The sequence below is a fragment of the Vanacampus margaritifer genome, chromosome 1 (genome assembly GCF_051991255.1).
Source record: "Vanacampus margaritifer isolate UIUO_Vmar chromosome 1, RoL_Vmar_1.0, whole genome shotgun sequence".
Lineage (NCBI taxonomy): Eukaryota > Metazoa > Chordata > Actinopteri > Syngnathiformes > Syngnathidae > Vanacampus > Vanacampus margaritifer.
In genome coordinates this window covers 53,246,016-53,268,965 of record NC_135432.1, presented here as the reverse complement: position 1 = coordinate 53,268,965, position 22,950 = coordinate 53,246,016, and the positions used below count along the sequence as shown (strand labels likewise).

The window sequence follows — 22,950 nt, the reverse complement described above, 5'->3', positions numbered from 1 at the left end:
TTGTTCTTAAGTGTATTTATATATCGCTTGTGTCCTTTTTTACAAATTATTGACTAATCTAAAGTGTTGAAAATGGATGGTCTCTTTGATGATGTAATCTTAATGGTTTAACAAATGTGCAGTTTTTGGGGTCTCCTGAAAAGTGACTATTTTGGAGGTACAAGGTTTTGGCCCGGCGTTAGTAAAATGCGTTGTTATACATATGCATAACAATTAGTGTAAATTTTATCTGACATTTTTAAATTTAGTCTCGGTTTTAGTCCAGTTTCAATCACGCTTGTTAGTTTTTTCTTATAGTTAGTCAACCTCATCTCGTTTTTATTTTGTCAACTTCTAGTCGACTATAAATCTCGCATTCGAGTCTTTATGTTAGTCCAAGGAAATAATGTTTTTCGTTTTAGTCAACAAAAACTGTCAACGTTTTAGTCTAGTTTTAGTCAGGACAATCATTTTGTAAGTAACTACTATGGCTCCAATGCTATGAGTTAGCAAGTTAGCCAGCGTTAGTTAGCGGTCGGATTAACATTATTATTGGAATGTTTTAGCGGTTGGATTAATGTTACGTTATAACTATAATTTTTTAACCATTCACCGTGAATCCACCTCCTGTCTCTCCCATGTGTTTGTGCATGTTGCACACGCTAGCTGCAGATATGAAAGGGGATGTGTCCCACCCACCCATTTTTATTCAAATTTTCAAGAAATGCGAAAATAAAACTGAATGGAAACGCTAGAAGTTTGAATAAGGGCCCAAAATTCACAAAAGTTTTTACGCTTGGAGTGGGTGGATTTTAAAGCGTATCGAAAAAAGGAAAATGCTAATTTGGGCTATGGAAACAGGTTTTGCGAATAACCGCTTGCAAGACCGGATACACGTTGCACGTTTTGACTGCATATTACGTCACACGTACGTTTGTAGTCCCAAAGCAATGACAGACGATAATGTAAGGTATGTTTGGTGGGACGACAAAACAGAAATATCTTTGGAATCAATTAAAGAAGCAAATATTAATGCAATTTTAGATTGAAAACAGCAAAGAAACAATACAGTTGATCAAGAATTACAAAAGAAAACTTCCTGGTCTTCTTTTAAATTACTGGTGGATCACATCTCTACGGTGTATCGGAGTCCCCTCTCAATATTCGCAAAAGAAGAACGGATGGAAACGGACATTTTGCGCATTTTCAGTAAATTTGCTTTAAAAAATCAAAACATTTGGATGGAAACGTGACTACTGTGTGTCACAGTGACAGATTAGCAGAGACAAGATTTTACAAAATCATGTAATTTTTGTCTCGTTTCTGTTCATGAACTAAAATGTCCAATTTTTATTAAGTGAAGTGCATTGTCGTCTTGTCTTCATTAGTTGACGAAAATGCAATCTGATTTTGTCCCAGTTATTGTTTATTAATGAGGGTTTTCGTCTAGTCTATGTTTCGTCCGGTGAAAAATGTGTGTTGACTAAAATATTTTTGTTTAGTTTTCGTTAACGAAATTCACTACTTTCAACATTACTACAACTCTTAAGGTTCATACACACCGCCTCATAAAATGAAGGAAAAGGAATTTTGAGTATGTGTCGCTTAAAGATTACATCAAATTAATGACAATTTTCTATTTGTTTCATTTCTACTTCCTGGTCGTAAAACAACCACAACGCGAGTACCGATACCTAAAAAAAAAAAGGCCATGTTAGTTTTGCTCATTTGGACAATTTTACCATCCTGTCCAATAGCCCAATATTGTTGTCTTCTGTTGTGTATGTCTCCCTGTTTGTGTGCGCGCGCGTGTGTGTGTGTCTGTCCCTCCCTCCGTGCTGGTCTGCTTCCCATTGCTGCCACTAACATGTCATCCATGCCTCATGACAGCGTGCAGGCGTTGGCCGGGAATGGTTTGGGACATGGAATACCCTTGGGCCAAACTGGACTGTAAGACTCTTGCTTTGCCTCCTCCACACTCAGCATGACGCCCAGCCACAGCCCACCAACATCTTGTATGTTCCTTCAGGTCACCCCAAGCCTCACAACCATTAATAGATACCTGGGGGTGCCGCATGATCCTTAGCCCCTAGTGGGGGTCCACTGAAAGTGCACATGCTGCATGCTATGTGCTAAGTGCCCCTGCAGTGATTCAGTATTTCACTGTGGAAGATTTAACGTTGCCTCCTTCTTCTTCTTTGTTCTCACCCTGCAACTTTAAAGCAGCATCCTGGCATATTGCATGAGTTATCCATCCATTGTGCACTTTGTAGCCGTTTTATTATTTAATTTGCCAGTATTTGTTCATCAATCCCACCAGTGAGTGCAAAGCCCTGGCCTGAGTTTTCCTTCACAAATCGACCATCGTCTTGAGATGTTGTCTTGAGTGTGTTTTTAACCATTTAAAACGGCAGCTGCCCCGCTCATACTTTTGACATGCCTGACAATTGAGGTTCTGATTGACAGCAGACCTAATGGTCTTTAAAATATCACCGGTGGGGGAAAAAAAAAAGTACACAGTTAATCTTTTGTGAGGCTAAACCCTTCCAGTGCCAACTAACCAGGATGTTCAGCAGCGACGTTGTGTTGTGTTCGCCATGTTGTGGTGTTGTGTCTGTCCACTGCTGTCTCACGTGATGCTCTATTTCTTTTCCCTTTTTAGATTAAATTTATCTTAAAGGGCCAAATACTGTATATGACGAAGGTAAGCACCGAGTCAGGGCGACAACCTCCCTCTGGCTCGTTCATGCATCCTGGCTGTTGTAACTCAAGCCCACCCCGCCCCCTTCTTTTTTCCCATCCACTACTAACCAATCTTTATTTACTGATCACACTGACAAAGGGAAGGGGACAGCGAAAACCAGGCTGTTTGCTCGCTGGGTGTCCTCCTGTCGAGGCCAGGCTCGTAATTGAGAACGCTGGCGACAATTAGCACCTGACTAAGTAGCAGCATGAACAATACGGCTACACTTCTGGCTCTTGCTTGTGCATGCCGAGCGCCTTTTCTCTCTTTTCTCTGCAAACGCTTTTCTCTTTTCTTTTAAAGCCGCCTCCCCTCCCCCTGAATTTCCTCCTGTTGGAGTGTGCCTGTTTGCCCGAGGCAGACTCTGAGACCAACACCTGCCGCATTGGAAGACGTCTTTGTCATGTGAAGCCTTGTTTGAAGTTCCATGGAGGGGACCATTGGGACACCAAACACAATTTTTTTGCGTCCCCTCTGTGACTGTGACGGCCAATCAACTGTTTTGACAAACGTCGGCATCGACTATGAAACATCTGACGGCCGATATTAGATTGATTTAAAACTGTTAATTTCAAAGGATGCTGGGAACTTTTTTTTAATTAAAACTAAAATAAGTAAAAGTATAACATTACAGATATCTTGAAATTTGGAAAACTTTACTGTAGAAAACAATAGGGAGCTGTTTACTTAGTAAGTTTTTAACTTTTTATGACATCCTAAGAGATCACTGAAGTTTTTGTTAAAATTTAAAAGTAAAGATTGGCTAAGATAAAAAACTTGAATATTTTGTAAATCTTAAAAGTTGTACAATAAACATGTTATTTAAGAAATAATATTTTCCCTTTTAGTAAAAATGAATATCGGTTCCAAATATCAGTTATCGACCTCCTTGACTACTAACTCATTTGCTCCCAAAAACGTATAAATATGTTCCATTTTAAATAGTACCATGCTCCCAAAGATGTATTTATGGGTTGTTGTTTTTTTTGTTTTTTGTTTTTGGTGGGGGGGGGGGATATGCTAGCGCATACAGAAGGCTTTGATGCAGCCTCTGAACTGAAGAGAACGCTTGAAGCAATAGTAGTTATTACAAAAACGTCCAGTAGGTGGCAGCAGAGTATAAGAGCTCAACCTTCTTTTTTTAGGTTCCATGTTTTTATAGCAATAGAACACAATATTCTGTCGGCCTTGCAAAATCTGTCAAAATCCAGTAAAACAGCCGGGAGCGAATGGGACCCTCACACTCCACAGTTTCTTTGGGGAGGGACAGAGTTTTTCTTACCTCATTTGAAGTCATGTCTTCCTTTGTCAACTGTGGCTGTCGCTTTAAGATCGTACTCGCACGCGCACTATGAACGAACCTGCCACAGATGTTGCAGTTGCGCTTTGGGCCAGAGGTGGCACTGGCGAGTAAAAATGTGACAAACTGCACAAAGATCCTTTCAACAGCCTTAAAAGTAATTAAATTGATTTTGCAAAAAAAAATATATAAAAAAAAAAGGCCTCCAATGGCATTAACAATAATTCAATACAATAGTATCCTGTTGTTCGTGCTTTTGTTTTACATACAACGTTGTCCAAAGGAGTCACTATGACACAATATAGCGATAATAAATGTGATTAGAAAAATATATATGTTTTAACTGTTGCGTTTATCTTTTTAACTTCAAATAATTATATGAATTACTATAAAGTTGCTGTATCAATGAATTAACGATACCAGCACATATGTATTTGGTATCTATATTTGTTCACTTTTATGTTAAGTATGAAAAACTTGAAACAAACATTTCAGTGCAACAGATACGTCTGATTACTTTGCGATTAACTAAGGAAGTTATGCGATAAATTAATACGATTAAAGATTGTAATTGACTTGACTGCCCTAATATATAAATAGTGTATGTGTATGCAGTACGACGTTGGCATTAAATTAGTTCTAGGTTGAATTCAAAAGCGTTAAATTTGATTTGCTGATACCTGCAGAAACCCTGTACTGTACTAATCGGTATTCAGCCCTGAGAAAAAAAGAAAAAAAACATTTCTCTATATCTGTTTCCACCCGAAACAAACCATCAGCACATCTAGCTATGGAAACGCTGGGTCTAAATGACAACAACAGTGGCTCGCAGGAACTTTTTTTGACATGAAAATCCATATTTCCTAATAAGGCGACACAAGCAACCGCAGTAATTAAGCAGCACATTGTGAGCGATATTGCTGCTTGGAGCAGTATGTTTTAATGGGCCACTTAAAGGATAGGGAAGACTGAGTGGGTGAACTGCACCGCAATCACAAACTAATGAGACTTCTTCCTGTCTATCATTTGCCTTTATGCTAGATTCCATTTTTGCATGTAACCAGTGTTTACTGTAGGAATTAGTGTAGAAGAATACAGGAATGCAGGCTATGAACTGCCCATAAGGACGGGCCCCCATGTTTAGCAGAACCCGGCCCTTTTTTTTTTTCATATTCATATGCAGATTTGAGAACGTTTGGACCCCCCCCCCCTCCACCCCACACACTGTTTTATCCAAAGCCCCGGCCCCTGGATGCTTGCTGCTGGTGTCCACTGTGCTGCTGAGTGTCTGTTACTCCAGCCATCTGCCGTTCCTTTTAGCCGCTGCAACTCGAGATGCTCGGGCAAAAAAAAAAGAAAAGAAAATGGCAGCAAATAAAAGGACAGGGAAAGAAAATAGGCAACCAGATGCTTTCCCAACAAAGCCGAGGAGTTGTTTAAACTCGCATCATGGGGCAAAGGCGGGCAGGGGGCTGCAGGTCGCCCAAGAAAGTCAGACCGACATTTGATTGTCCTCGCCAACATGGCAGGCCCACCTCCCTGCCTTTTCCATAATTCTTCATGTGCAGCTTTTGGGGGCAAAAAGGACGCACACAAAACAGTTCACAATAAGACCTTCACGTCTGATTTTTTTTCTTTCTTCGTATATATATATATATATATATATATATATATATATATATATATACAGTATAGTAGCAACAATGGTTTCTTCCTTTTTATCACTTAATCAACAATCTAAAAGCCAGTTCCTCCTTTCCTCAGCATGTGAAACAGCATGAACTTTCAAAAATTGTTGACAGTGGAACCTCTAAAGGCCATCGAGGTGTACAACTTAAAACTATTCATCCAAAATCGCGCCTCCGTGCTGTCACGTGTGTGATACTTGAGTTCAACCAGCATCAAAAGATTTATGCTACGCGGTGACATTTTTCTTTGGCTTAGAAAGAAATTTGATTTGTTTTATTTGTATTTATTTTTTAAGGCTTTTGCGACATATTTCTATGATATCTTTGTCATTTAAGTTTGTTATTTGGTTGTTTATTTAGTTTTTAAGGACAATCAAAGGTGAATCCAACCCCAACATTATCTTTACAATAATATATGGTATTATATTTAACTTCCACTTGGCTTGCATCCCTTTATAGTCTACTACAAAAAAAAAATCTTGACTCATTCAACCCCTACAAACGGGCTCACAGGCAACTATTGCTGGTTTTTATTTTGGACACTTTTTTTTTTTTGCTTTTAACTCATTCACTGCCAGTCCAGTTAAAATGGAATTTTGACGTGTATAGACGTCTTTGGGGGTGAATGACTGCTGCCTGGTATGCTACACAGAGGGTACAATTTTATTTTTATTTTTTTAAAGAAGAGGACAAGCGGTTAAATAAATGGATGGATGGAGGGAAGTATTAACACAGAAATGGTCGTTTGTCCAAAATGCTTGAAAGTAGTAATAAAATGATGCCTTCTACTGGAGCATCCAGTACTTTAAAAAAAAAAAAAAAGGCCTGTAAAGTTAATAAATATTTTATAAAAGCAATCCTGGACTATTTCTATTTCCGTTATTCCCTATTTGTAATTGTTTTCAGTGGATTTTTTTTTTTCGACTTTAGAGGCTCCACTGTATTTGCTTCCTCATGTCTTTGTCCTAATGACTGAAGTCAGGGAAGAAATGTTTCAGCTGCTCGAGTTATTATTATTATTTTTGTTGAGGGCTCAACCGCATGCATGAAAAGCCCTCCGAGATATGCCGTCGAATCACAGTGTAACACTCTCTCCCTTGCAAATATGTCACTTGCAGGTTCCCTCTCCAGCAGCACAAACACTGAAGTCTCCGCCTACTCCTCGGACCCTGTTGACCAGGTTTCCCCCACCATGCCCCGCGCCGCCAGGAACCGAGTCTCTGGAAGACTCCGCCGATCGGCCAGCGCCATCAGCAAATCGTCCAATTGAGCTGAAGTGCAGCCTGAAAATTTTTCACTATGAGAAACTTGATCATGTTTTTGTTGTTGTTTTTGTCCGCTCGTGGCACATGAGGGCAATGCAATTTGTAATTGAAGTGGCAATCACTCATTTTGTTGAGACGTTTCCTCTTTAAACAGAACATTAGCCCTAAGCTGTCGGCCACTTTGAGCTTGTGAGCAGTGTCCTTTTTTTTTTTCTTTTTTTTTTCTTGTCCTCTAATGCATTTGAGGAAATGGGAGACTTCTTTTCCTTTGGCTGCTTTATGGTCGTTACCAGATATTGACCTCCTTTTAAAAACCTTCTTTTTGCATTTCTGTTGAAGGGTGCTTACTTGTGTGTAATGATCCCCAACACAAGTTTTGGCCGGTCTGTAGCAGCTGCACTTGCTCTTTTTGAAGCTAAAGTGGACAATCGCTGACATCTTTCTAACTTGAGTGGAACTGAAACTTGTTGCAGTCTCTCTCTTTTTTCTTTCTTTTTTAATCACTCTAATGTTCTTTTTTTTTTAAATGGATTCAGATAGATTGTGTCATGATTTGATTTATGCAACTCTGCTGGAATGAGAAAAGACTGCGTTTGTAATTGCATTGGGATGCTGTTAACATGGGCTCGTGTCCGGTAATTGAATAAGTTCCTGCTGTCTCTTTCCTCTTCCATTTGTTTCCCTGTCCTGTGACATCGACATTCCAACATTCAAGCCATTGATTTTTTTTTTTCTTTGCATGTTTTTTTTTTTTGAATGTCCCTTGGAGGATCATTGAATGTTCTTGTGTATATTGCTTTAAATTGCATTTCTCTTGTGTGTTTCTTTAACGTCAATATTTCTGCTGTTTTGTGCACTGATAAGTAAATGTTCATGTGCCTGTGGAGCATCTGTCCACTCTGATGCTATCCCATCGCCCTTCGAGGCAAAACACGGACGCCCTTCAACCCCCCCCCCCCCAAGCAAAAACAACAGCAGATGGATCTGCAATGGCGGCTCCTCTTAATTACACACGCCGCGCTTCTCCCTCTTGTCTTTACCTGCCGATGGAATCGAGTGGCTCCTCCTCGTTCCCATCATCCGCATGCCTGAGGTGAACTCTCAGAGGCCTCCGAGCAACCGCCTGGCTGGCGCTCTCACCTCTCCGAGTTGCTGGGGTTGCCATGGCAGCCAGGTGTTCCCCACACGCACGGACGCAGCCTCTGAGGACTCCACCCAGGCTGCAAGCTTGTCCCCATCTGGTGCGTTTATATGCCTTACTTTTCCACTCTTACTCGTCCTCCTTGCACATCGCCAGCTATGTTTGTTTGCTAATGGATGCAAACGTTATTTCTTGTAAGAGGAAAAATGTATAAATCCCCACCGTCAAGGTTTTTAATTCCCCTTTAAGCCACTTGAAGTAAACCTTTAAGACAGTGATTTCTTCACCTTTGTTAGAGGTTTTGAACCCCACCAGTTTCCTATGCGGAACCTCTGCTCTAAAGATTGTAGCATAGTGATGATGTTTGTCATTGTAGGTGGGCCAAGAAAAAAGTGAAGAAAATACAGTAAGCTTGTGGTAGTTTTTTCTCTTCCTTGTTTTAGCATTTCTTGTGTCAAATTTGAGGGTTTGATCACCTTCTTAATATAAATAAATAGCTGTAATATATTCTTTTGTATAAGCGCAAGAGGGGATTTAAAGGAAAAAAATCTTGAAGATTTCATCTCTTGTCAACATATCAGACTGTTTTTAATGATCTTTTATTAGAGATGTGAAAATTAAAACATTTCATTAAATGCAATTACAAATTGTATGTTGTCGTGCTTGTGCTTTATTTCATCCTGATGTTGCGTAATCCATTAGTGCTCGTGTGTGTTGCATGCAGTGCAGTTACTATGGGATTTCTGACCCGGGCCAGGCCTGGCTAGTCAGCAGTGGGGGTAACCTGACCCTCCTCCCATCTGTCTCCCCTGCTGCTCAACCTCGTTTAGAGGAGGCCTGCATAATGGAGCCTCACTGGGAGGTGCAGGTGCAATCGCTCCAAGCACCTTCGGGTGCCCTGCCTCGCCTTTTTCCACATAAAGACGGCAGAAAAGCACTTGACCGTAATTTGAGCCCTAAAACTTGAGTGTGAGAAAGAAGCCTAATGTTAGCTCATTTTCACTCCTTGATAGGAAATTTTAGGGCTGCGCGTCCCGGATCCTCGGAACCATCTTCTGTCATCAAGATTTCATGTTAACACCAGTGAGGTTGATGCTGGTGAGGCACTGACAATACAGTCGAATTTACAAATGTAGAGCCTGACATGAAAACTGGTTGTTTTTTTTCTACCTGATTTTTAATCAGATCATCCATGTTTTACTTTCATTTGCAACAAAATGTTTGACTACATGGGTTGTAGGTTCTGCGTCATTTCCTCACGTCGTCGCCAAAAAGTTTGTTTCATGTGCAATAAGATGGGCTGCTCCATTGCATGTGAAAGGGGGGGGGCAGTTCAAGCAATCATAATAGATATATGTTCAAAAACTTGAATCAGTTTTTTGGGTTTTTTATCAAATGTTTTGCGGCCCCTGGAAATGTTGCGTTCCACCTTTATGAGCAGAGTCTGTCTGTCTGCCTCACCTTTGGCTTCGGCTGCCATTTAATGAATTCAGCAAAACTTTTGTGACACACAAATATTAAAGTCATTCAAACATTTTATGAGTGACAGAAGCAAGCACTTGAAAATACGGTAGCTACTCCATTGTAGAAAAGCAATTTGGTGATGTTCTCTCTCTGCTTTGATTGAAGGATTGCGCAATCTGAGGTGCGCTCAGCTGCTCACTGCCTCACTTCAGTCTCGCGCATGTATTTGAACAGGAAATATGCACGTTGTAGATTTAAAAAAACGAAAACGAATAGACCAGAGAACTAAAATTGAAAAGAGTTTTATGTAGTCTTTATTTATTTATTTATTTTTATTCTTCATGGTGATGCAGGTAGGCATCACGACTAGATCTCCCTGATGTCATGCCACTGCATAAGGCCTATTTTCACTCAAGCTCTCCCACTGAATGCTTTGTTTCTACTTGAGAGGCTACCAGGCTACCACTTCTAATGAGAAGGTGTAAATCACAACTTATTTTCTGCCAGTTTTTTATTTATTTATTTATTTATTTTAGGCCCTGAGTTTCTTTCCCCTGGCCCACTGCAGCAAATTATTGTTATTATTATTATTATTATAAAGTTTTCCATTGACTTTGGAAGCCTGATCATAAGCACACGCTTTTAATAATTTATGTAAACTACAACGTGAACTGTTTAGTCATATGAATGATAGATTATCAAAATGAGCATATTGACAAAATTTCTGACCATAAGTCGTTGTGATCTAAATTGTGTAATTATGTTCCTAATCATGTTGCACTATATTTTGTTTCTGTTTGTTTAATACATTCATTTACGTTTTCCTTTTGTTTAATGAATGTATTTGAAAAATCGTAAAAGTGAAACCACCATGAGACAAAATTGTCATTTTGAAAATATTTTTTTATTCTTATTTTCGATAGACAACAACAATATACACATACAATCAAAGCGCTATAAAAGCCAACATTTAGGAAAAATAACATCCTTAAAAAAGATTGCATCTAAGTTAAGAGCTTCGTGTTTTTTTGTTTTCTTCTTTTTACAAGAGTTGTGGATATCGATGATTAGAACCCGACCCACGACACTTGTCACAACTCATAAATTAGACAAGATTCAAAAAATAAAATAAAATTTGGCTAAACGACATGTAAACTGCCAGAACGATTCACAGAGAGGGGAGAAATCACAACAAACACATCAATAAGTTACATAAAATCATTAGAATAAATAAATAAATAAACATATGATGACAAAAAAATATTGCAACAATCTTCAATTGTAATAATTAATAATAATAATAATAATAGCATTCGAATATGTGCCAGCGTTCAAAATGAAAACAAGCTATGTTGACTCTTTAAGGCAGTTGTACAGCGGGATTTGGATGAATTGGAGGCTATTTGGGACTACACTAAAGGCATTTGTGGTTCTACTTAACAGACAATCCTTCAGTCACACATTATTAAGACAAACTTGATCATTTTGTCTTTCGATAACAAAGCTACAGTGATCCTTTTTTAAGAAAAAGAAAGAAAGGCGTAGACGGATTTCTGAACAATTCTTAGGTCTAGAAGCTATCATTGAGTACATGTGCTGTCCTAGAAAAAATACCCTTTAACAGTCAAAACTAAGCTTCTCCGTAAACTAGTTTGAAGAAAGAACTTCTCAAAATAGGCCTAAGTTGAAATCGAAAGAGAAGCGCTCAACAATCACTGATTGGCATGAAGGGGGGAATTAGACACCACTCGGAACTTACAAACTTTTTGTTTGTTTTGCTTTGCTTTAAACCCCCTCAAACTTTCCTTTTTGTTGTTGTTGGTCCTCTTCTTCCTCCCTGTCCAAAGGCACAAGTTTTGCGTTCAGCAGGCGGGCCGCACGGGCATTTGGAGCAGGATCACCTGGCGGTTCTCCGACGGGTGGCACTTGTTTATGTGCCTGGTCAGTCCCGGCGAGCTGTACAGGGTGGCGGGGCAGTACTTGCACGGGTACGTTTGGGACGAGTGCATGAGGCGCAGGTGTCTCTCCTGGCCCGCCCTGCTGGTGAAGCTCTCCCCGCACACGGGACACAGCAGGCGGTCCGCGGGGCTCAGATTGAGGGGACTTTGGTTCGAGGCGTCCTCTGGGGGGGAGGAGGAGGAGGAGGAGGCGGGAGAGGATGAAGGTGGCGGCACCTGCTCCGCCGGGAACCCGTTCTCCTCCAGAACTTTCTTCTGCACGACCTGGTGTCCCATGATGTGTTTTCTTAGGTATGCTTGCCGCTTGAACCTCTTCCCGCAGAAGTGGCAGTCGTACGAGCCGTCGTCGGAACCGGACTCGGACAGACTCGGACTCGGGGTGTCTCTGTCGCTCGCGTCTTTGGCTTCTTCGGAGGCTGATTTGACACCCGCGGGTGCCATTTTGGCCATTTCGGGTTTGGAGGGGGGCGGGACCGCCGCGGGGCCGTTGGTTCTGGGTTTGTGCCAGCGGCGGTGGGAGGCGAGGTTGGCGGGGCAGCTGAACATCTTGTCGCACTCCGGGCACCGGTACTCGACCCGAACGATGCGGGAGCATTTGTGCTGGGCTAAGGAAAATGGGTCCGCGTAGGCTTCCTTGCAGAGCTGGCACACGAACTCCCCCAAAGGCTTGTTGGCTCCAGACGCGTGTGACCTGGGCTTCACCTCCACCGGACCCTCTTTGATTTTCAGCCCCAGCACGGGGGAGGTGGTCATCTCGTCTTCGAAGTTGAGCTTTCGGATGGCTTTGGGTTTCTTGGGAGCGGCTTTGGATTTGCGCTCCGCGCCGTCGGCTGCGGGTCTCTTGGTACCGGCGACCCGGTTGCTCGGTGCCGGCAGCGCACCACCGCTTGTGCTGCTGGTGGTGCTGACGCTGGTCGTTCCGCTTCGGCTGCTATTGCTGGTGCCGATCTTCAAGTCGACCGGGGCGTACAGGAGGTGGTCCAGGCCGGAGAGAGAAGCAGGTGTCGGGAATGACTCAGCAGAAATGGGCGAGCCCAGATTGAAACTACGTTCGAAATACGCCCTGTCGTGCTCCTTGCTGATAGGCCGGGTCGGGCTGTACAGGGCTTGGCACACCGTCTCGGGGTTGCCGAACTGAGCCGGCTTCTCCCTTTTTGGCACCGGCGCGTCGGCCGACGCGAGATCCGGCGATGCCGCGGGGCGGTCCGGGCTGGGCGCCGCGCACATCATCAGCGGCGGCAGGCATGGCTGGATGTGGCTGGGGAAGGCAGCTCGGGTGAGGTGGATGCTGGGCTCCTGGAGGTCGTCCCCGTCCGGCCGAGTCCTGTAGGAAACATGCGCACACTTCTTGTTTCTTTTGACCAGGAATCCTTTGGGCATGTTGGCTGCGGGGAGCGGCGGGAAGGCACTTGGAGGATGCGGATGGAGTGTCGAGTATCCAGGGTGCTTGCAAATATGGCAACACCTGACGACCGCGCAGGGGCTTTATCTCCCCGCTGTATGGAGCCTTCTGTTGCTGAAATGTTTTCGTCTCGAAGGCATAGCTCCACTCTTTTTATGGCGGAATGATGCTATTGTTCTCGCCCCCCCGGTTGCCGCATCGCCGGCCAATCAGACGCTTGTGTGATCCCGGTGGAGTGGAGTGTGGGAGGGCCCCCAGCCCCGAGTGCTGCTTTTGGTGGATTTCGTTGGAGGGTGTGCAGATAGCTTAGCAGATGCACTGGCGGTTTATTGCATTAATGTGCGCGCCCTGCAGCCCCTCCCTGCAGACGGAGGCACACGCCGGGGCCCTCCTCTTTTTACGCTCTGGTGGCTCCCTATACATGCACACGCGCCGTGGCTTTTGTGGCTCTCTTTTGGGGAGGGGGGCACTTGCTAAAGGAAATCTCCAACATACAATGAAAATAGGTTGAGACGATAAAAAAAAAAAAAAAAATAAATATATATATATATATATATATATATATATATATATATATATATATATATATATATATATATATATATTTATTTTTTAACGCACCACGTTTTACACCCTGCAACGCTCAGCTCTGCAAACTACTTTTATGGGCCTTTCTTTTATCAGTCAACACTACAAGGAAAAAGGGGGGTTGGCAGGGGGCTTTTTTTTTTAGGGCACGTGTCTTTCTCGGTAGTTTAACCCCACCTATAAATCAGACATCTCGCTGCATACATAAGTAATAAGAAGACCCTCTGGTCTTTGCGCACAATAGCCACGTCTGCCCATCTTTTAATAGCCTTGTCTTTTTCCTTCTTCTTTTTTTTTGTTCCCGTTTGGAAAGGCACGTTGTGCACTCAGCAATTTGGTCCACAGTGTGACGCGTGCGTGGAATCATCTGCGCCCCACATACTAGTAACAAAGGAAAAGAAGAAACATGTTGCCCAAATTTCATTTCAAATTATCCAAAAAGTGGCTGCATATAACGCCCGCTTTAGGCAAATGTCGAATACGACATATAATATATATGAAGTTAAAAGTTTCCAATTAGTATTAAATGTGTGTTAAGATGCATGACAGTTGATGTGAAAATGTATTTTAAAGAAAATATAATGTAGTATTTCAGGGTTTTTTTTCTTCCTATAATGCGCCACTTGCCCGAGAGAGCATTCTTTTCCCCCTTTCAGTCAGCAGACCAGGGAGGAATTAATCTCCATCGTCGTACATTGTTCAGCTCATTTGCATAAAGCTGCAGTATGACCAAGTCAAATAATTACACAATCGGAGCTGAGCCCCGGGCCTGTGCGCCTTCCTCTCAATGGGCCCCGTGTGTGTGCGTGTGTGTATCACCTGCCTGCAGGGAGACATGTTGTTAACTTCCTTTTCAAATTCATTTATTTTCTTTTTTTCACCATTTCCAAAACACGACTGGGCCTACGTATACCTTACATTTGATTGTTTACTTATTTATTTATTTTCACTTTCCTTGTGTTTAAAGTATTATTAGCGACTCGTCTGGCATTAGCGTTACGACTTGGAGACTTTGACGCTATTTTAAGAAGTTCCTCTTTCTGCCATGGTAATTTCCTCGGAAGGCAGCCGGTGGGCCGCTGTGGAGGCCTCCGCTGAGTGCTAGTGCGCATGTGCGGCGTTTGCTTGGCGGCGCGTGCTGCCTGGGCTTGTAATGGAAGCATCAGCGCCTCATTAGCATACAGCTGCAGCCAGGAGGCCTCCTCGAGCCTGTTGTCAACCCCCACGACCCCCGCCCCCCACCCCCACACACTCGCTGCGTTCACTTTAATTACTGCGATTGTAGATAGGCTATAAGCTACGTTTGCTTTTAGATGTTAAAGCGTCGTTTTAATCATGTGCTGTGTAAATATTTGTAAAGCCTTCAGTCAAGTCAGCCTCTAAATTGCGTCTACGACTATACTCGGACATTGTTACACAAGGCTGAAGCTGCATTTACTATAGCCACTTGTAATTGATTATAGGCCTATGTTTAATATTTGGCACACATTCATGTGGTATTTGGGAGTCTTATAGAGCGGCAAATCCTCATTTTATTGAAGATATTGCTTTTTCTCATGTAAGTAATAAGCTCTTTGACAAATGGAGAAAGTGCAAATGTCTGTCTGCTAATAAAGGTAACAATATGCAGAAAATGTAAATATTCAAATTGGCAATGCACGTTTATTTGTATAGCACAATTCACATCCACATTCACAAGTTAAAGTACAGATGCAACACTACAGTAGAGTTCAGTTTTTGTTGTTATTGTTGTAATATTTTGCTTATGATTTTCTACAGGAAAATCCATTGATAAGTGGAGGTCTTTTCTGGGAAAAGAAAAAGAAAATCATCGCGGAGGACCTAAAATGGAACCTTGTGGAACTCCACAAGATAAAGTACAGATTTTTTTTATTTTATATTTTGCTTATGATTTTAGACAGGAAAATCCATTGATAAGTGGAGGCCTTTTCTGGTAAAAATAAATAAATAAAAATCTCGCAGAGGACCTAAAATAGACCCTTGCGGAACGCCACAAGTTAAAGTACAGATGCAACACAGTACAATAGACTACAGTATATATATATATATATATATATATATATATATATATATATATATATATATATATTGCTTATGATTTTATACAGGAAAATCCATTCATATGTGGAGTTTTTTTCTGGTAAAAAAATAAAAATCCTCGCAGAGGAACAGCGGAGGACCTCAAATGGACCCTTGCGGAACTCCACAAGTTAAAGTACAGATGCAACACAGTTCAGTAGAGTACCTTTTTTTTTAATATATATATATATATATATGTATATTTTGATTATAATTTTATACAGGAAAATCCATTGATATGTGGAGGTCTTTTCTGGAAAAAAAAAAATTCTTGTTGAAAATGTGCGCGTGTGTGTAAGTACTGTATTTGTTGCAGTGGGTTGGGGAGCAAGGAGAGGACAGATGAAAAATTGAGAAGTAGTTGTTATAGGGATTCAATTATGCTTCCTAACTATTATTAATGAGCCCTTGAGCAAGGCACCGACCCCACCATCCCTACCTCAACAGTTGCCCCTTATTGCATGACTGCATGTATGTGTTATCTGGTTATCTGTGAGGCCATTTTCTGTAGCGCTCGCTAATTCTATTCAGGGGAGCTGAAGCCTAACCCAGCTGACTTCAGGCAAACAAACTACCGGTACACACTTGTTCACTATCACTGAGTGTGAAGTGAAACCATGCTTGCATTGAAGTCAGGCGAGTGTACCACTACAGTGACTGCTGAATTTCTCCTTAAGGATATAAGGAGTTGTTAAAAATGCCATATCTGGCTACATGAGGGAGGGGGGGGGGGGGGTATTACACCACCAGTCTGCAAACTATACCACCGCAGTAATGGACATGTCATTAAGGTCTTAATAGTATAATATCCTTGTTTGATGCAGCGTTTGATTAGATTGAGCAGTTGTGGCCGTTTAAATCAAATTTTCCCACGGTTTGTCAAACATTAGCGACTGTTTTTGGAGGGCTATTTCACATTGACGGGCCTGATTCCCACCGCAGATGCCTCCGAATGAACGATCGGCAAGCCAAATTGAAAGTGCAATAGGACAGGGCTCTAATTGGTGCTCCCTACATGGCCGTCTTCAATGCATTGTCAATCAATTACTGTAATGGATTAGCTGAGGTCTTGTTCTTGCTGCTCCTTTCCATGGAGAGAGCCAGCGAGGGACGGAGATTTAATAAGGCTGGCCGTGAACGCGGCACAGCCTCACTCTCAGCCTCTGTCCTCGGGCTGAGAGCTTATGAGCAGGCGTCAACCAGAGAACCAAAGTGGCAAAAAGTAATGCGCGTGATTGCTTTAGTGGCGAGAACAAAGCAAGGCGATAAAATTTAGCCTCCTCTTTATTCCGTGTCTATTTCTGAATGTCTTGTTTGGAAGTCCACGTTGTGAGCACAGGCTGGTTCTTCTTCAAGTAAGATTACACTGAATTGTATTTCTCGTACAGGGGTCAGCAATCTTTCCTGTCAAGAGAGCTATTTTAGGCCAAATAAATAACCACAAATCTGTCTGGACCTGCAAAACATTTGAAGATTGTGATGAAGAAAACAGTGTGTTAGTGTTAGTCTAATGTAAATGTAAATATGACAGCAGCATCCAATACCTAGAGATTAATTTTTCTTCTACCTTTTTTTTGGTAATAATTTTTTATACATTTTTAGACTTTTCTGCCTTTTTCTTTCAAATTTCTGACATTTTTTGGCAATTATATGGCTATATAATGGTGATTTTCTGCTTCTCCTCTTCCTTTTTTAGACATTTTTGAGACATTTTTAGAATTTTTTTTGAAATTTTTTTGCTATAAATTTTTGGGCAATTTTGCGGATATTTTATGGTCATTTTCAGATTTCTTCTTTTTGTTTGGGACATTATATGGTTACTTTTTGAACATTTTCCTTTCTGCCTTTTTTTATTCAATTCTCTGGCATTTTTAACAATTTCATGGACATTCTATGGTAATTTTCAGCTTTACCTTTCCTATTTGGACATTTTAGTTCTTTTTATTTTATTTTTTTTAACTAAAACTAAACTTTTTCATTAACCTTTTGTCTCTTTTTTCTGACAACTTAAAATTTTTGACACTGACATTTTTTAAATATTTAATTATTAATGTTTTTGTTAATTATTAATTTATTTAAAAATATATATTTTAGCTAAAAATAATTATGTAAAATAAATGATCAATTTCTACTAATATATATATTTTTTAGATCCACAGGAGAGGGACTAACAAGCCACGTGTGGCTCCAGAGCCGCAGGTTGCAGACCCCTGTTCTTAGTATCTGCTTTTTAGGGGTAAAGTCATTGCAGAGAGCTGGACTCATGTCATGTCATGTATGAACTTCCCCTATCTTTACTGTTCACAGAGTGGCAAGAAGGGAGGTAACAGGTTTCATTTTCTTTGTCCTGACCCAGCCAGAAATTGAACCCATAACCTTCAAGTCAGAGGATAGGCACTCTACCACTAGACTACTGAGTTGGTGTTGAAACAGGGAAAATTGAGATTAGTAAATATAACGAAATGAACCATATTGCACTCGTCTGTTTTCATACTTGTATTTTTTCCATTGATCTTATTACTAGATTATGCAAAATCTTAAAATAAGAAAACTCATGAAACCCCAGTTCAGGGTCTTTGATGTTGGTTAGTTGTCATCTTAAAATGTGGGAAATGCTTGTTTTAATCCTCACAGTACTTAAAATTGACTGTTAACACTCAATGCCAAGACTGCTTGATCTAATAAGATAATTAAGTAATAAGTATCTTAAAATAAGCACAATGATCTTGCCTGACAATTTCATTTTCAAGTAAAAATAACTTGTCAAATCAAAACAAACAAATTTAGGTTAAATTAAAAAAAATTATATCTTACTTAAGATTTTAGTTTTTGTAGTGCACCTTGTTTGTTATATAGGACACTTAACAAAAAAAAACGTATTCACAAAAATGATCATTCTTAGGAATATATAGTTTTATCTGTTTAATAATATGCTTATTATGGAAGTTGTATAGCAGTCAAAAAATGGAATAAGGTACGAAGGTAACCGCTAACTCTGTTGGCCTAATTCATCGTAAGGATATAGAGGACCTTATTTAAGTATTATAGACAGTTTTCAATGATGATGATGGCAACGTGTGTTTGTTTTCATGTATCATTTTACGAACGCGCAATATTGCGCAGGCATATGAAGGTATTTTGTTCTAGTGTTGTTGTTGTTGACCCCAATATTTTGACATGAACAAATATGATGAATGTCATATGCAAACATTTAATAAATACTTTATTTTAATGCATGTGTTTATAGCTCAAACACAGCTAAAGGATCATCTGCGGTTCAAATTAATAGTGGGATTAATCTCTGTTAATACATGATTAATGCAATATTTTTTTGTGACTAACTCATTCACTGCCATAGACAGCTATAGACGTCATCAATTCATTTGAACTATTTCTGTTAGTTTAACATTTTTTCCCCCACTTTTGTTTACTAGAGTATGAAAACCTAGATTTTTTTGTACATTTAGAACAGATATAAAATTTGTGATGTGTGTGAGTTAACTAGTGAAGTCATGCAATTAATTATGACCAAAAAAATAATCAGCTGATACTCCTACTTTTTAATAATCGTTTCTTTAAAAATAAATAAATAAATTAATGAATTAAATTATAATTAATAAAAAAAAAAAATCCAATTTTTAATAATATATATATATTTTTAAGAAGAGATTATTAAAAATTTGTGGCGTCAGGAATTAATCACATGACTTCACTATTTAACTCACGATTAATCAAAAATTTTATATCAGTTCTAATACAATAAAAAAAAGGTTTTCATACTCTTGTTAACAAAAGTGTTAATTTAATAGAAATAGTTAAAATAAATTTTTGACGTCTATAGCCGTCAATGGCAGTAAATGAGTTAATCAATAATTTCAGGCTTTAACTTTGACAGCACTAGTTTAAACACGAGAGAAAAGTGAGATTATGTAAAAAGTGTATGAAGTGTGTGCTGAGGGGTTTTACAGCCTTAAAATGTTTATAATAAATGTAAAAAAATAAAGCTGACGTCACGGATTTCACTTAATGCGGGGATTTTTTGGAACATAACCCCAATGATAAACACTGCAGTTCTATGTAATAGTGCTTATTTTGTTATTATTGCCATCTTTGTCAGTGAGTGATTACTATGACAATGTTTTTTCACAATGAGTACAAATGTGAAAAACAACTTTTTAACTACACCACTTTAATATTACAAGCCCCAATAATAAACCATTTTCTTTTTATTTAGCTATTCATTACCTAATGTTCGGTGGGTGAAGCCAACGATTAACATGACACTTATCGTCTTAGCAGACGCAGCATGTGTGCTGAGGCATTGTACTCGCATCCATAGCAAATAAAGTTAAATGACGCCGAAGATGATTTCGGCATGGACAGACACAGTATGAGCAAGCGCTTTAAAGGGACGGCTAATGCATCTAAATGTCACATTTGCTTCTCTTCCAGAGATGGTTATTGTTAAAAAAAAAAAAAAAAAAAAGTCTTCCCGCATATCAGTAGCTGGAGTCCCAGGGGCACGTTTAGCTCTAATTTCCTCATCAAATACATCAGAGTGTCTCTCGATAATCTCCACAGTCCATTGGTTGTTTGGGGTGGGGTCCCCTGCCAGAAAGCATGCCATGGAATGTTAAACACTAATTCACCTCTGAGCTGCCGAGGTGGATCAAGTGATTGTTCTATCTGTGAGCTGATTAAAACCGCTCCGGCCGCTTTCTCCCCTCCTCCTGCGTTCACCTCTGACGTCTATCACATTCATTTCTGTATTCATGAGCGAGCGAGGAGGCGCGGGGTGCTCGGAGGCCATATTACAGATAATAAGGCCAGCAGGCTTCGCATTTGCTGCCACATGTCCCCCCAACCAGCAACCAGCAACCCCCAGCTCAGCTCATTCAATTACTCCACAAGAGTTCTCAGAGGCGCAGCTGCACTATGGGGGTGAAGAGCAGTAAATTGAGGTCCGTGCATGTAGACACTCGTGCGCACGTACAACCGCACTCGCATGCAAGCAAATACAAAGAAGAGGCACTGTATCAAGAGAGGGCGGTGGCAGGTATTTGACCCACATTTTTCACACGACAACCAAAAAGCCTCTGTGAAGATGGTCATAATATTGATAAGGACAAAAAATGATAGCAGGGTCAAAGTTGTGAGATTGCAAATTTGAGGTCACCATTATCTTGATGAAAGTTTGGACAGCAGCTGTATCATGTGGGAGCATGAAGGATGGACGTTGGCTCGTACCTCGCACTTAGCTGCTTTTCACTTCCACACCAGCTGCCTTTTCTTCCAGCTTTACACAATTTCTATACCACTTTGTTATATTTCAATGAGGTGACAATTTCTCTATACAGTAAAAGCGTTTTCTTTTCAAAGGTTTGTGTGACTCTGTCTGATTGCTGTCCATGGTGCTGAACCAGACTACAGTATAGCAATCATAGTCAGCCAAAATGAATCTGTGATTCCAAGTCAGTTCTTATGTTAAAGTCGGATTTTTTTTTTTTTTAGAGCAATAGATACCCCCCCCCCCCCCCAATATTTGCTTGAGTGTTTGCAGCTGTTTGCTGTGATGATAAATTATGTAATCATCAGATTTAAAAATGACATACATTTTGTGCTAATCTGTTTACTAAATATATTAGCGTGTGTGTGTGTGTGCGTGTGTGCGTGTGTGCGTGTGAGTAAACAGGTGAATGAGAGGCATTCACTCTACGCACTTTGTAGGTTGTTGTATGAAGTTTAATCCATTTACGCCACATATGCCACATCTAATATGGTGGATGTGCAGCAACGTGACAAATCACTCAAGGTGGAGTCTATTTTTACATTTCTAAACTAAAATCATGACCGCATTTAAAAAAAACAATTTTTTAGTAGTAGTGTCCAGACTCCAGTCTGCACATTTCGTCCACGTTATTGTCTTCTCAAGTAAATGTGTAACTTACTTGAAGTTTAGTAGTTTCAACAGCTTTTGGTGTGCTAAACTGTGAAGCTAACCTAGCTAACTTATCTGCATCTGACAAATGAAGGTATAGATGTCATGGATGTTGTGGCTCTCATCTTTGAGTTACAAACCTTGCGCGTTGCTATTAGCCTTTTCCTGATTTCAGCAAAAAAAGTTAATTCTTGAATCCAAATCTAATCAGTTTTTGACACATACCAGATTGGTGGCATGCACGACACACAAAAAAACAAACAACTTGTCCTTCAAAAATAAAAGACACACTATATTGATCATTCAGATTTGTAAGTCTAATGTTTATAAATTGGCTTGTCAAGTCATGTTGTCCAAATTAGGTCATGTTAGCAATTCTGTGTTGAGTGAGCTGACTGTACTGTATGTTATAGGCTACATTATATTAGCTAACGATGTTAGCTTAACCGCGGACGTGCAGTTGTGTAACTTAAGGCACTTTGGCTTCTTCTATTAAGTGTGAAATGGTCCCAAACTTTGGACAACAACGGTCTTTTACACACTTTTTACACGTGGCTTGTGCTAATTGTGCTGCACTAACAGTCCGTGTGGAAAAATGATGACTGTAAATCACCTGCAATATAGAAAAATCCAACTGCGACCCTCTCGAGCATAGCGGTTCAGATAATGGATGGATCAAATGAGATATGTACGATGTCAACATCTGTGATCCGGCGATGCTGCAAAAAAATGAAGTGCGATACAGCGATTGTATCATCGTACACTTTTCTCCGGAGCTCCAGCATGTAAGTACCCTTTTAGCGTCACACAAACCCACTACATGTTTATTTGATCTTTGTTTTTAGGATTTACGATTTTCCAAACAAGGCCCTCCCAGAAAGTGAACACTCCTCATTAGACAGCCTAATTTGCTTTTCTCTATAATTGTGCTGTTTCCTTGATTATTAAATGATCACCCTAATTAGGGGAGAATAATAGGGTTAATCAGACTCCGCTCATCACACTTACTGCTATTCCTTCAAAAATGAAAGGAAAAGATACTGTACTTGATTAATTATATCAGCCTTTTCATCAAATAGGCTGCACCCATCCCCCCCCTGAAAATTAATATCATGTTGTAAATGGAAGGAAGGAGCCGGCCGGACACAGACAGATGAAAGATTTCACTCAAATTAATTAAGCGCTAATTATGCGGCAGGAGTTGGGAGCAGTTTGCATAATGAGCTCTATCAAAAGAGATCAGTCATGGAGAGGCTCTGTGTGGAGTTTCAATGCAGCCTTCAGATGATGCGCGCAAGGCAGAAAGAACTACATGAGGAGGTGTGGGCATGGGGTTAAATCACTTGTCAGGCTGAGGGGTCTTTATTTTATTTTTTATTTATTT

At 40.3% G+C, this 22,950-nt stretch overlaps 2 protein-coding genes across 7 annotated transcripts in view; one reads left to right on the top strand and one right to left on the bottom strand.

Annotated features, from left to right (window-relative positions):
* ralgapa2 (Ral GTPase activating protein catalytic subunit alpha 2) overlaps positions 1-8,768 on the top strand; it is a 113,085-nt gene extending 104,317 nt beyond the window's left edge. For 3 of the 6 annotated variants that reach the window (XM_077547096.1, XM_077547284.1, XM_077547457.1), the window contains one exon: positions 6,829-8,768. In XM_077547096.1, coding sequence (XP_077403222.1) covers positions 6,829-6,980 — 152 coding nt within the window. In that variant the 3' untranslated portion in view covers positions 6,981-8,768. Of the gene's footprint in view, positions 1-1,869; positions 1,930-2,641; positions 2,684-6,828 lie in introns of all 6 variants that reach the window. The other 3 variants (XM_077547214.1, XR_013288657.1, XM_077547369.1) reach the window with 3 other exon arrangements.
* A 1,694-nt stretch (positions 8,769-10,462) lies between these two features.
* Positions 10,463-13,205, bottom strand: insm1b (insulinoma-associated 1b). The gene has a single exon (XM_077576753.1). The coding sequence runs from the start codon at positions 12,916-12,918 to the stop codon at positions 11,443-11,445; it is 1,476 nt and encodes a 491-aa protein (XP_077432879.1). The 5' UTR covers positions 12,919-13,205; the 3' UTR covers positions 10,463-11,442.
* Positions 13,206-22,950: the final 9,745 nt, after the last annotated feature.